This window comes from Catharus ustulatus, chromosome 6 (genome assembly GCF_009819885.2).
Source record: "Catharus ustulatus isolate bCatUst1 chromosome 6, bCatUst1.pri.v2, whole genome shotgun sequence".
Taxonomy (NCBI): Eukaryota; Metazoa; Chordata; class Aves; order Passeriformes; family Turdidae; genus Catharus; species Catharus ustulatus.
Genome location: NC_046226.1, coordinates 52,585,976 through 52,600,183, shown reverse-complemented (window position 1 = coordinate 52,600,183; position 14,208 = coordinate 52,585,976). Strand labels below are relative to the sequence as shown.

General features: G+C 38.3%; 1 protein-coding gene across 3 annotated transcripts in view; it reads right to left on the bottom strand.

The window, feature by feature from the left end:
* Positions 1-14,208, bottom strand: part of ZNF143 (zinc finger protein 143) — a 37,629-nt gene that overhangs the window by 10,292 nt on the left and 13,129 nt on the right. For all 3 annotated transcript variants that reach the window (XM_033062654.2, XM_033062655.2, XM_033062656.2), the window contains exons 4-10: positions 14,094-14,177; positions 13,792-13,872; positions 12,677-12,873; positions 8,792-8,866; positions 4,639-4,758; positions 3,601-3,676; positions 2,700-2,825 (exon numbers count right to left, since the gene is read on the bottom strand). In XM_033062654.2, the coding sequence (XP_032918545.1) occupies positions 2,700-2,825; positions 3,601-3,676; positions 4,639-4,758; positions 8,792-8,866; positions 12,677-12,873; positions 13,792-13,872; positions 14,094-14,177 (759 nt within the window). The remainder of the gene's footprint in view (positions 1-2,699; positions 2,826-3,600; positions 3,677-4,638; positions 4,759-8,791; positions 8,867-12,676; positions 12,874-13,791; positions 13,873-14,093; positions 14,178-14,208) is intronic.

Here is a 14,208-nt window from a genome sequence, read left to right as displayed (position 1 = left end):
AGACAGTCTGTAAAGTAAACTATGAAGCATTTAGATTAATACTTTAACATGTATAGAACAGACTCAGTTGCCTGGATTAGCTTCCACACTGCCCATAATCTAACAACTATTTAACAATTGATACATATATTATCCAAAGTAAGCGTATCATATCACTGACATTTGACAATTGTTAATTCTTCAAACGAAAAAGCACCTTCATGATTCAACATATAACCAGGATAAACATGGATTAATAAAACTTGTTATAGAAAGCATTTAACCTTAAAGAACAAACTTTCTGTAGAGAAGCAGCCATGAAACTCAAGTTTCAAACTCCCAGATCAAACCAAATCACAAATACAAATATCAGGTTCTTTTAGAATACGTCTTTTCATGTAATACAAGTTTAAGCACAATAACTTACATCCCTGCACCGAAGTATTTCACTGTGAATAGCAGGCAAGGCCAACCAGTAATACTGCAATAACCCTGACCTTTCACATCTATCAAAACATGTGAAGGAGAGCAAAGAGGGTTAAATTTGGAGACTTCCGAGCCACTGACAGGCTGTCCTAGTGTAATTTCCCATTTCTACAGCCAAGTACATTCCACACACTGTGCTGCTTACCAAAGAGCAGAATCTGAGAGCAAGAGAGAGCAGAACACCCCCACAGATACAACAATAGGTACTTAAAAACAAAAGCATGAGTCCTGATAGAGAGTAATACCACGAAACTCCAAAGCAGTTCGCTCCTTGGCAGAGGAAGCTACTATTGACTCCTTGGGACAGCTGTTTTGGGGAGGTTTTCCAGCTTCCTGCCAAGGCAGTGTGTACTCCCCATAGGCCTCAGTGTTGTGTTACCATGGCTCCCCTAATCCTGGTTTCAGCCAGGACCCCAAACAAGTCTGAAAGCAGCAGAGCCAACCCCACCCAGCAACAGACCCTGCACTGGAAACCACAACACATCTCTCAAACAATGCCCGCAGGAATGTCACCAGACCGGTCCCTGAAGGGGTCTTTTCAAATTCTAATGTCCTTCCTAGCAAAGCGACGTGTTTCCAGGTGACAGAGAATTCCAACCCTACAAATGCAAAGCCTTGAAGCTCTGCCCCCCTGCAGCACGGGTTACCATCCACAGCAGCTTTTCTCATCCCAGGGCTGCGTGTCTGTTTGAATCACGGAGAAAGCCGAGGCAAGCATTTGATGGCACTGAAAGCGAGACTTGACTCTGACAGAGGGGGGAAAGCCACTTGTGGTTTATAGAGGCAGAAAATGAAGAAAGTGCTGTCCCTGATGTCCCTACCAAAGGAAGGGAAAGGTTTCAGAGCATGGCAGAGCCCGGACCTGCTTCCCTGGGTGCCCTGGTGCAGCCTGCACAAGGCATCAGCACACTGCTCCATCCACCTGCACAAAGAGGCTGCTGCAATTCTCCTCTCGTTCTCCAGCTCCCTGGAAACACTCATAAAAATCTCAAATAAGACATCTCTGGCCCCTGGTCTGCTGGGAGATTATCCTGCTATTACTAATACTGTTCAGGTGGGTAGGTTACATAGGGCTGGCTCCAATCCTTTGTCTCAATTGCTAAACAGAGATTAAATTACCACACACCTTCTGTGGCCATAACAAAAGAAAGAAAACAGTCCACAGCTAATAAAGTTGTCTGTGCTACAGAAACCTTTCAGTTCATAGTCTGTACTTGCTGCAGTGCATATCAGCAATTCTCTTCTAGAACTGAGATACGTATTCACTCTGATGTTTAAAAATCAAGATAGCACTAATCCAAACAATCTTTTTGTGTATGGAAGTCCAAAAAAGCAGAAATATTTTAATGTAACTCTGAGTTTTTACAATTTTTATTGCCTATATTTACATTCCACCCCTCCATATTATTAGTATTTTTAGTTTGAAAAAATCCAACCCCCTATTTATTTTTTCTTCTTGACGCAGAATAATTCAAACAATACACTGGAAAAGCTTGTCAGTGTTCTAGCAGAGACATAAACACATTTAATGCAATAGGTTAACAAATGATAGATTGTTCTTCCTACATTTAAGGATTGTTTTTCTTTTTTTCTCCCTTTTGGAAAATCACAGGCACAAAGAAGACATTGTGCAAACTTGTTTACACGTGTGTGCACCCACAGAGTTCTGCACAGTGCAGTGTGTGCTGTCTAGAATTTGTGGTTTGGCTTTCAGTTTAATGTTTTTAGACAAAATGTAAGATTTTTTTTTTTTGGTGCCTTTGCAAGTTCTAGTAACAGTTGGTTTTCTATAATACTTTTGTTTTTCAGCTAGAAGAAGAGATGGGAAATGAGAAAAGAAGCTCAGAATATCAACTTTCATGAAGCTGACATATGAGTTATATTAAAGCACCAGAACTGAGGAACACTGAAGCCATTTCTAAAAGGCAGACTACTGAGGAAAAGTTCCCTATTCTGTTACAGCTGCAGATGAAACTCTAAAGGCAATGAGTCCCAATGACAATGTAAGTGATGCACTGCTAAAAGTTAGTGCATTTGCAATAGCACTGTGAATGCTTAAGCACTTTTTCCAAGGAAAGCATGCTGGATTTGCAGTAAATGAGCTCACTGGGCTTCAGAAAGAGAATATACACAGGCTGAATTTGTCAGTATAAAGTCACAGAATGAGGAGAGAGAAAAAACTAGAAATCCACCCAGGTGAATGAACAAAAAAGGAGTGTGTATGCTGGCAGTACCTGTGTGGGTGCGGATGTGCTTCTGCAGGTCTCCAGAAGTCTTGAAGGATTTGGTGCAGTTCTCCTCTGTGCACCGGTACGGCTTCTCACCAGTGTGTGTTCGCACGTGACTCTTTAACCCGTACCCTGGCATCAGAAAAATGTTATCACAGCATGAGCACACAGTCAGGGTACTCAGAAACCATCACCAGCAACAGCTCTGCTTGCCATGCCCATCAGGAACATTGGTGAGTGAAGTTCACTCTTTCATTCTTCACAAGCTCTTCATTCTACCCACAGAGCAGCAGAACCCTGATAACAATTTTAAAATGTTTTGATTCTCTTTTTGAAGAAAGTACATTTCCATAAGGCTTCTTCTTCCCTTCAGAAGGATAAACTACAATTATTATAATGTGGACAAATATTTATTGTGCCTTCTAATGAAGTTGTTGATGGATTCCATCTAGTTTTTACCTCTTCCCACTACTGTCATCAAAATGACATGAATTATTTGCTCACAGGAAAAGCAATAACCACTAACGAAGTCAACAGTAAAATCACATGCAGATGTACTAACCAAGAGCAGTCATAGACACTCATTCTCTTTAAGATTACTTCTAGGAACTCATCATCATCTAAAACTCTGCCAATCTGAAGTGAAGTTTGGATCAGGCCCTCTATAAATTATTTTGTGATGAGCATTTAACCAAATTTTCCTTTCAGCACCTCCCTGAAAAGATAATGACTAAAGAAGCCTGAAACAGTCATTTTAGAAAATGAACCTGAATTTCACTAGCTGAAAAGATGACTTTTTTTTCAGTTGTCCCAACCAATTTGGCAGTTAAAAAAGGCAATATTAAAAACTTACTTTATTCACAGACAAACACTAACAAGCAGGAGGAGCTAGTCTGCAAAAGATTACCTGTTGCAAAGGCTTTGCCACATCCAGGGTGCTCACACTGGTATGGTCTGTCTCCTGTGTGAGACCTTTCATGCACCTGTTGACATCCAATACAGTGACTTAATGAAATGTTGTATCTGGTTACTTCAGCACAGAAACAGTTCACTCTTAAAGCCAACATATTTTATTTAATTACTAAGATTCACATTGAAGTGTCTGTTTATATCAGAGATGAAAAAATAATGAAATATGGTAACATTTTCCAGAAAACTGAAGATGCCTCTTTCCAAGGTCTAACCTGATCCTGCCAGTCAGTCTGGCACAAAACCCTTCTGTAAATACATGCAGAGTTGCCATCATGCACTACATTAAAGACAGGAGGTAAATATGCCTCAGAGGCCACTCTTTATCTGATTTTTGACTCCACTGAATGCTTCCACTGATGCTCTTATATTGCATGAAACCTCTAAGCAAGGACATCACTTTAGCAAGTGACTCGTGAAGTCAACCACTCACTGACCCCTGCAGTCAGAGACAAAGCAGCACTGTGAGGAGGTTACCTCATCAGCAAGGATTGTGCCAGCCTCAGCTGGAATGTGAGCAGCCCCATACCATTCACCATTTCAGTAATTTCTTTACTTAATTCTAAAAAAGGAAGAGAATTGAGAAGTCGCCATTTGTGAAGAAAAGATGTTCCCGCTTTTCATTTTGAATATTAGTTTTGAAGAGTCTTGCTTTGTACTATGATGGTAAAATATTTCAAAAAGTGGAATTTTTGCATGATCTTGCATACATGTAAAGTTGATAAAGTGAGTGCTGGACTCCAGAATTTCTGTGACACTGCTGGTGGAAACAGTCTCAGCAGTTGAACATGATCCCAGAACACCAAGTAAACTCAGCTGAACACCACCAATTACCGTAAAATCAATCCAATAAATATTTCACAAAACAGCCCCATGGCAACTGGCTGTCTCTCAATTTCTATTACTTTTAGCCACATAATCTTTCAAAAAATAATAATATCTACAAAGTAGCAATGCACATTTTACATCTCATTACCTTAAGATGGTGAGCTGTTGTGTACAGTTTTCCACAGCCATCATAATCACAGCGAAAGGCTTTCTCTCCAGTCTGTTGAGATTTTGCAGTCACTCTTGTTCCATGTCCTTGCAAGACAATCTTAGGTGGAAGAGAAAAAAAAATTTAATAACCCCAACCACATACTAAAAAAAGCAACAACCAAAATGGATCAGAGAAGTTACACCCTTTATTTTGTTATCAAGCCAGAGCTGATTCTGACAGTGGTTTTTGTGTCTCTTTGCTATGCCATGTATTTCTGAGTCCTCAATAAATGAACTAAAAATAAACAACTGAAAATCATGATGGAAAAAGTAAAACATATTTACTTGTGCCCAGCAAATTTTAAAGCTTGCATATTTAGTCAAATAACAAAGACAAATAATTTAAAATATAAGCACAGTGATAAAATTACCAAATTAGTAGAACAAGTCTTAGATTATATCTGAAGTGCTAGATCTGTTCCTAAGGGAAATTAGTTATAAATCAGACTACCTTCAAACATAAGTTCATGGAAAGGCCAAACAATGATTAAATGACCTTAGAACGAGCACTTCTGGAAAATGAAGGAAAGCACTTTGTACTTGGTCTGCCATGCATGTATTTTGATCAAGCTAATCAGAGCACTGTGAGCCAGGTTCTACTCTCCCTTCTGGTATGACAAGAAGTAAATAAACAGCCCAGCTTCAGGAGGCAACTGAAACCCCTTGTAGAGGCTCCTTCATACACTGACATGCAAGAAACATTCATACAGACTGAGCACAGAGGCAGAAACCCAGACATCAGCACTTCATACAACTCCATGCAAACCAATCGAGGCTATTTTACACAGTCTGTCCTTTTAAATCACCTCCCTTTTGTTACAGATCCAATTCTATTCCAAACTGGCAAAAGAACATCTCACAGGATGGATGAGGAGACAATACTCTCATCATAAAATAGTGTCAGCTGCAGGAGATTGCTCACAGCCACATCCACATGGGTTCTGACTATCTCTAAGGATGGAGGCTCCTGAAGTCTGTTCCCAGTGTTCACATTCCCAACTAATTCTTCTTAGCAACTGAGGCTCTGCAAAGTGTCTCCCTTGGCCAGCTGCTCAGTGACCTGCTCTGGATTGCCTGCTGCCATCCCAGAACCCCAGAATGCTCCTCATGCACCCTGCTGTCATGCCCTTCTGGCAGATACTGAGGATTTTAGAATTCCTCATGAGGATGTGGGCCTGTGAACACGAGGCTCATTCCAGTTTTCTGAAGAAGGCTTCATCTTCCTCCTCAACATGAGCTTGTGGCAGACAGTCGCCACCTCAGCACCCACACTGGTCTGAGCCATCTCCCATTCCAAAGCCCTGTGCTGTTCCCACAGGAAGGACAGCTCCTGCTGCTCTCCTTCCCCACCTGGCCCTTTTAAAGAGCCTGCATCCATCACCACAGCACTTCAGCCATCTGAGCCCTCCCACTAGGGAGACTGCAGCCCTGCAACAGCACACAGACCTTTATTTCCTCTTTCAGAGAAATCACAAATTTGACTCCTAACACCTTTCCTACAGATTCTTCTGAGAGGATGGAAAAACCTGTAACCTCAGATGGTTCCTAAGATTAAAGGAGCCAAGTTCAATACAGTATTTTTAATCAGCTGAAATGTTCAACTCTATCACTTTAGAAAATCTTCTCTGGAACCACAGAGAAAACCTCCTGGACCAAGAAACCCATTACTGATACTATTGTTTAACTTATGACAGCATGAATCACAGGAATCACTTCAATACATTCAGGGTCATGAAGAATATGCTTGGTTGAACACCTGCACTGAAGCACTAATTTATTTTTTTTTCTATCAGTAAACTTACTACTATTTCTTTGTTGTTCCAGCATACAAAAATATGTATATATTTGCTAAGTTCTGCCATAAAGGTCAAGTGTGCCAGAGTTTAAAAGAAAATGAAAACAATTCAAACAACAATGTGCTGATATCTGCAAGGAAATAACTAGCCATAATCTTACCAATATTAATATGGATACAAAAACTGGGAAGGAAGCACTTTTCTAATAATGTGGAACTTACTAAGAGGAACTGTGTATTTCAAATACTTCTAAATAGAATGAATAAATAAATAGAATTAAAAACCCCCTATTTTTAAGATATCACAAATGCATCCTGGGCTCAGAGAGGTAACACAAGAGAAAAACAAAGATCTCAGATCAGATTTTTCTACAGCACATACAAAAGCAGAATCATATAACCAAAGTGTGTATTATGAACAGATGGGTATGACAGGTTTGAAAGGAAATAGTGAGATATCCATTTGGGCACACAGGGTCTTTTGTTTTCTCATGCAGAAATCACAAAGAGGTTTTATGCTTTTTTTCTTTGCTGAAACACCTAACTAACCATGTGCAAGTCTGAGTGACTGCTTAGCAGTGTGACATCTGTTCTGCTCTGTTCCCTGTGGATTTAAAAAGTATATAAATATGCACCTATCTAGTTCTATATCTAAATATGAGACTATTTTATATATTATATCTTTATACATAAAGGGTTACAAGTAGTATCTACTTAAATCAAGATATAAGAATGATTTATATTTTTATACATAATTGACAGCTTTGGGACCCCTCAACTGAAGGCCAACTGTAGTCACCTTATAAGGGTCAGAATTTGACACTAAGCCTCATTACCTTTTTGAAACAGCAGATCTTGTTTTGTTTGGATCATATAATGCTCCATAAGACTGGCACATTTCCATACTGCACATATGTTGCCATATATGTATAACACAAAACCACGTCCACATTGTTTGCTTTGGGGCTGAGGCCAAAATCAATATTTAGGCGGATGCTGATTACAGGTAATTTTGCTTAATAGGCTGTAACTTCAGGTAAAACCAACAGAGGTTTTATCTTACTCTTCCTTGAATTTTGCCTTTCATTTGAGTTGTATCTCTATTCCAACGTACAAGTGTGCAAACCTTCTGAATTTCTTAATTTTATTTTCTGGAACATGGTCCAATACAGTAAATAATGCAAGTATTAGTTATTCTCTCCTACCACAGTCATGGCACACAGGCAAAAGTGGAGTGTCTGCAGCTTTAAATATTGTGAGATCTAACTTGTAAATGATTAAAAGTAGAAAAATTGAGCTAACTGTAAGACGTGAGCCTGTAATTATTCCTTTCACAGATAATGTATTTTGATCTTGGAAGCAGACATTTTTCCTCCTTGTCTACTTCATTATTTCTTAAATGAAGCAAAAAGGAGAAAAAGTTTGCCCCATTCTCAAAGCAATGACTTTTCCATTTTTGATTTTGTCATCTGAACACGAGGATATAGAGGTTTTAGTACATTTTAGTTGCATATTTGAAGCCCAGAATACATTTTTATTTGTTTTTTTCCTTTAATAAAATACATTATAATGCCAAGAACCATTCTCCTTACATAATTTTATGGACCCCAGGGAAAAAAGCTTGAAACTTAGTAAGTTGCACCTGTATTTTCCATTACCCTTCAAACTTTTAGATTATTCTTTTCATATTTAAAGGTTTTTACATTTCCATGTACTAACAAGAAGAAGAAACGGGAGTATTTTTCTGTTCTTTAAGCATTCTCTAGGAGCAACATTCTTATCTACTGATTCCTTATAAAACCTGCTGTAAAGGCCAGAAACCTAACAGGGCAAGTGGAATCAAAATAAGTCATTAAAGAGAGAACAGTTCCAGACCTATGCCTGGAAGGGTCTCTCCTACAAAAAATGTATTAACTAGGACAGCATTTTTCTGCTTCAAATACTGTCAAAGGTCAGCTCCTTCTCTGGAAAAGAACTTGTGAAATACTTACACTCTTACTGATGAAATACTCAGGTCAGCTTGAAAAAATCTTAGAAAGCCAACATAATTTTAAATTACCTTTTAGTGGTAAAACCCCCTAGAAAACAGTAACTGTTAGAAGATATTTCAAAACTCTTGTGACAGGATCTTGTACAGAGTGAGACAATATAATCTAGCTGTATAGTTTGAAATCTACAACTTCTGAAGGGCAGAGGCAAGCCCTAGTTCATGGCTACAGGGCTCCCTATAATGCACCTTGCTGGGCAGAAAAGACAAAAGAAAAATATATTTAATTATTTTTTATTAAGCACATACCTGCATTTTTTTATCTTGTTCATTTTCACCTATAATTCCTGTGGTACTAACACTGTCATTTCCATCAATAGACACCTGAAAAACAAAGTTGAAAGGGGAAAAACATTTACAGGTTACTTTTATGCATCTGAGAAACAGAGGGTTACAGACAGTTCCTGGGAGTTTATTATTTCATAGCTCTCTAGCTCCCTCTTGGTACACGAGCTTACGTAAAAATCACCACTTGCAGCTCCTGCATTATAGATGAGACCAAGTGAGCACAGCAAAGATGTTTTATAACTGGCTAGGATAGACTGCAAGAACTAAGGGTGTAAAATTAACAGACTGACAGAAGTATTATAACAAATCAATACATTTAACAATATTGAGTTCTGACGAAAAAACTCCAAACATTTACTTCTTTTATAATAAAAGCATCTCTCTCAGTCCTTGTTAAGCAGGATGTACTAGTTTCAAACAGCACACTGCTTTTTGAATCAAAATACCTAAGACAATGTGTTACATCTCAATTTGAACTAGTCAAATTACAACTAAGCAAGGACCTGGGTATTGCTACATAGGTTTGTTTTCAAAGAGTCTCCAGGATGAGATAGGCATTGCTGTTTCCAAGGAGCTCATAAAAATATTTGAAAGACTGTTAGATCTTAATGTGAAATTTTTATTTAAATAAAAATATAATTATCCAGTTAAAAAACCACCGCAAACTCTCACAAGTAGCAACTCAAAGAGCAGGACGTTGCTGGTCACTACATAAAAAAAACTAAAGAGAATTTTGCATAGTTTCCCACTCCTTAATTGTCTCTGTATTAAGCACAGGCATTCCCAATACGATTTGCAACCATTATAGTCAAGGTTGAGACTGATGCACCTAAGCCTAGTCTAAGTGATTTTATTCTTCTCTATTTATTCTTCTTGGCAGGAACCCTCCCTCCCCTGGGCTGCTCCTGCCCTTTCACCCAAGAGGCCACAGCAGGCCCCTGAGAACATTGGTCCTTGTATGAAGCATCTTGCCCAAAGCACCAGCACTCAGCTCACTGCCATGAACTCATCCCACAAGAGGTTTTCATACTCTTTCTCCCTAAATTAGACAATTATGAGCAATATACTTTAGGGAACTTTGAGCTAAAACAGTAATGAGGAAAGTGACCAAGCAGAGGCAAATTTACATTACAAAAAGATTAAAAAGAGTGTCAGAAAGCAGGTAATTTTAGGGTGTTTTTTTCAAAGGGAAACTATTTTGGGACCTTCTCCCTCAAAATTTTTAAAGGAAGAGGGGAAAACCTGCACAGAAAGGTGACTTGAATTACTTCATCCTGACCTTCCTGTTGTTGGTAGAGAAAAGAACTGCCGACATAAATTAGAACTAGCACACCATTCTGTTTGGATCATTTGTTTCCAATATTTGATCATGTGTTGAGGCATGTACAAATCCCAGTTACTGCACTTTGCCAGCAGCTGTGATGACACAGGAAAGCAGCTTAAGGAAGAAAAATATGTGTTGTAATCTCCTCACAATTCCACCACCTATTCTGACTTCACTAAGAGCAGTGACCTTTTCTCCTTGGTTGCTTTGGGAGGATGGTGGCATTGACTCAGGCCAAAATTAGAGGACTCTAGTTAAATCTGCATGTGCTTTGCATGTTGTGGAAAGTGGTAGTATGCCTGAAGAAGTGAGGCACCAGTTCCAGTGAGCTTCTGGGTAGTCTGCTTGGATCTCTTTGTGTGAACTCTCTTATATTCCAGCCTGATCTTGGGCACCCCACTGATCTGTCTCTGCCTGCTGCATAGGACAGGGAAACAAAGAAGAACCACCACTCTCCAAATTCAGTTGTTTTTTTCTTTGCCCTTTACACTTCAAAAAGAAAGCCTTAAAAGAATCAAACAAAAAAAAAAGACACTCAACTTCAAACTGCTCTTTTGCAGTATTGTAAGAATTCTGGAAGGATTCCAGGGCAGATCTTTGAGCTTCTCCTAAAATATTCTTTTATGCTAAAAAATGATTAAGTCTGCCTTCAAATAAAAACACAAGAGCACCTACATTGAGTTGAACTAAAGGCAATACTGCTGCACCATTTCATTTCCAACAGCAGCCAGTAGCAGATGCTGGAGAGCACTAAACAAACAGGCCAAGCATGCAGTGATGCATTCCCTATAATATTCTGCCAACCTCCAAGCAATTTGTGGTTTATGAACTTCCTGAACCAAAAGTCACATGTTTCTACCTAATAGCCATAGACACATTTTTTTTCTATGAATTTACCTAATTACTCCTTAAATCCAAGAACATAATAGTATCCACAATATCCTACAAGCAGTGCTCAACTATGAGCTGTTTGAAAAAGTATTTTCATTCTTCTTGAACCCATCATGTGAGAGTTTCACCTGACATTTCCCAGTTTTGAAATTGGTGTAGCCAATGACAAGTCACTACTCTTTGGGCTACTAAAAGTTTTATAAAATCCTATCATATACTTACCATGTGTATTTAATTTCTTCTTGTACCATTTTCAAAGTGCCTGTAACACCAGCTATGGAAAGTGTACCTTGCCTCACTATGAAGCGTGCATGGACATGGAGAAGAATCACAAAACCACATTGCTCCTTTTTAGAGAGATCCAGGGTTCTGACCACTGAGCTATTTTTGGTTTTGTACATAAACCAAGTGCACTGCTTGGAAACACTTCTACTTACTGTTCCCTTGCATGTTCCAGCAGTACAATTCAGAATAAGGCTCTGAGATGAAAGTTTAAAGAAGAAACTTTTTCCTAAACGAACACACAAGTGCACTACAGGAAACAAATTCACATCACAGAATTTAAAAACACATATTGATTAAATAGGATGAAAATGCAAATTTATTTGCATTTCTTCTGTTTCTTCTTCACCTTCTCAAAACAGAAACTTATCAGAAATTATGACTAATACAGCTGCTGGTTAAGAAGGCCAAAGTTGTGACTGATTTAATCTCAATGAAATAGTACCTATGGAATGTGTAAAAGATTGTTATTACAGCTCAACTAACATTGAATAATCCTTTATTTCATTAAATGCTAAAGCACAGCATCACAACACAGTTTGACTGCCTGCCTCAGGATCTCTCAATTCTAACAGACAGAAGCATGATGAAAGGATCAGTGAATAAGCTATTATCCCAACTGGCCTCCCAAATTTTGACAACTCTAAGTGACATTAAGAGGACAGACTTTGAAATACATTCTGCTCTCTTTCCCAAGCAATACAAGCACTGATGGCAATTATCCAGCAACTGGACACTGCTTAACCACAGAGTCATGGAAGTTGCATCACCCACTACCATACTTACATCATGCTTCACAGAAGTCTAGAAAAGTGAACAACATGAATTTTGTGCATCCTACTGCATTTTTACTATTGAAAATATGGATAAAATAAGGGGTTTTTTTTCTGAACTCAGTAACTGTCTAATTGTCTTTTCTACACTTCATACCATGGGTTGCCCTTGCTCAGTACACCAAGCCATACTCTTCCCATTCAGGAAAAAAAATTAATCCAGCAACAGTGCCTGAACAAGAACAATTTGACTTTGTCCTTCTTCCCAAAGAGTGTCTTTTCAAGAGACTCCTTTGCAATGCTATAGCATAGAGAAGATTATTATTTAGCTGTCTAAATTGCTTTTAAATCTGGCTCCAGTTCAGTGTTCAATCTTTTCTCCCTTTTATGCAACCCTATGCACCAGAGCTGCTCATCACAACAAAGCACTGTCATGACAATTTGGTGTTCTCTCTTCTAGAAGTCTGAAACTCTCAGTTACAATTTTATTTCTTAAACAACAACTGCCTTGTGCTGCCAGATATTTTATGCTGTACATGAAAACATAAAGGATTGAGAAAATGCTCTGCACAGTACCTTGGCTGCATACTGCTCCAAAGCACTGATGGTGTCTGGGTCGATGGCAGCATCCCCTGTGTGCAGTCCTGCCACTGTGCCATCAGCCTGGATGGCTAAAATGGTGTCTGACTGTGGCATCTGCACCGTGTGGTGGATGTAGGCAGTGGTTCCATCCTCCAGCTGCACAGCTTGCAGTGCACTCTGGTCATAACTGTCTAAGGAATCATATTGCAAAGTGTTAGGATTCTGAAAGGAGCAGCAATGTGTTACATGGGAAACTACTGCTCTCCAGGAAGTGTCTCCTGAAGTCATGCACACATATGAAATATATGGGAAATAGAACCATTAGTATATGACACATATAAACACTTAAAATAATACTATGAATAACACAGGAACTTGTTTTCAAGACAACACCTCCCATAGTTTCATTTCTACAATTACAAAAGTACCAAAAAAATTTATCTTGATCTTGCTTTATTTACAAAGGAAATCAGGAACACAAATATGCTTTCCATTTCAAATCTGCTTATAATGAAATGAAAAAAATATTAAATCTACTGATATAATTACTTCAGATTTTAGAGTTCATAGAATCATACAAGTATGCAAAAGAAACAAAATATAAAATTACTTTTAACAAAACAAATCTATATTACATTATTTCCTCTTACTATTGTTGGTTGTAAAATGTAGTTATCACACTGGTTTAAACAGACTTAAAACATATACTTGATGACTTTTTCTAGAGCAGTGGTGCTATTTTCAAGACTAGTGTAATCATCTTCTGCAGAAACATAAGTTATCATCTGGAATAATTACACTTGCATTCTTGACTGTCAGCTGTCACATTTTCTGCCCTATACCTAAAGGTAAATCCTCACTTTAATGTGATCCTGGGCTGAATAAGCAGTGAAATACACTGGGTTTGATGACATTATAACTGTTACATAAGGCCCTAGTAAAGAACTGAAATAGTTCCATTTCAACAATTTTCAGATGTCAAAGTTAAAGCAACAAGTAATTCACACTGGGAATCCCATCAAGACGGCAATTTTTAGAGAGTATACTATTTGATGTTGTTCAAGTTCTGTTGAACACTGATAATAAATCTCACTGGACAAAGCAGTTACCTTTTGAGGTGTGATGAATAAATGCTGTAGTTCCATCTTCCAGCTGAACCGCTTGTCCATCCTCCAGACGCAGGCTCTCCCCTGCTCAGAAGGAACAATTACAGCATTTCAGCAAGGGTTCAAAGAATCCATTAGATGGAAAGATCAAACACTAAATACCTAGGATTACAAAATACCTAAGATCTCTTCATGACAATACCATTAAAATAAGAAATCAAGTTATTATCGTGACTGTTACTTAATATAAATATTTAGCAGTTATACATTATTTTATAATATATTTCTTGTATTAATGCACTCACTGTTTTTAGGCATAGGTACATGTTGAACATAAGCAGCAGAACCATCTTCTAATTGAATCACTTGGCCATCCATTAATTTACCATCTGAAATATACAGAATATTTTTAAGAATTCT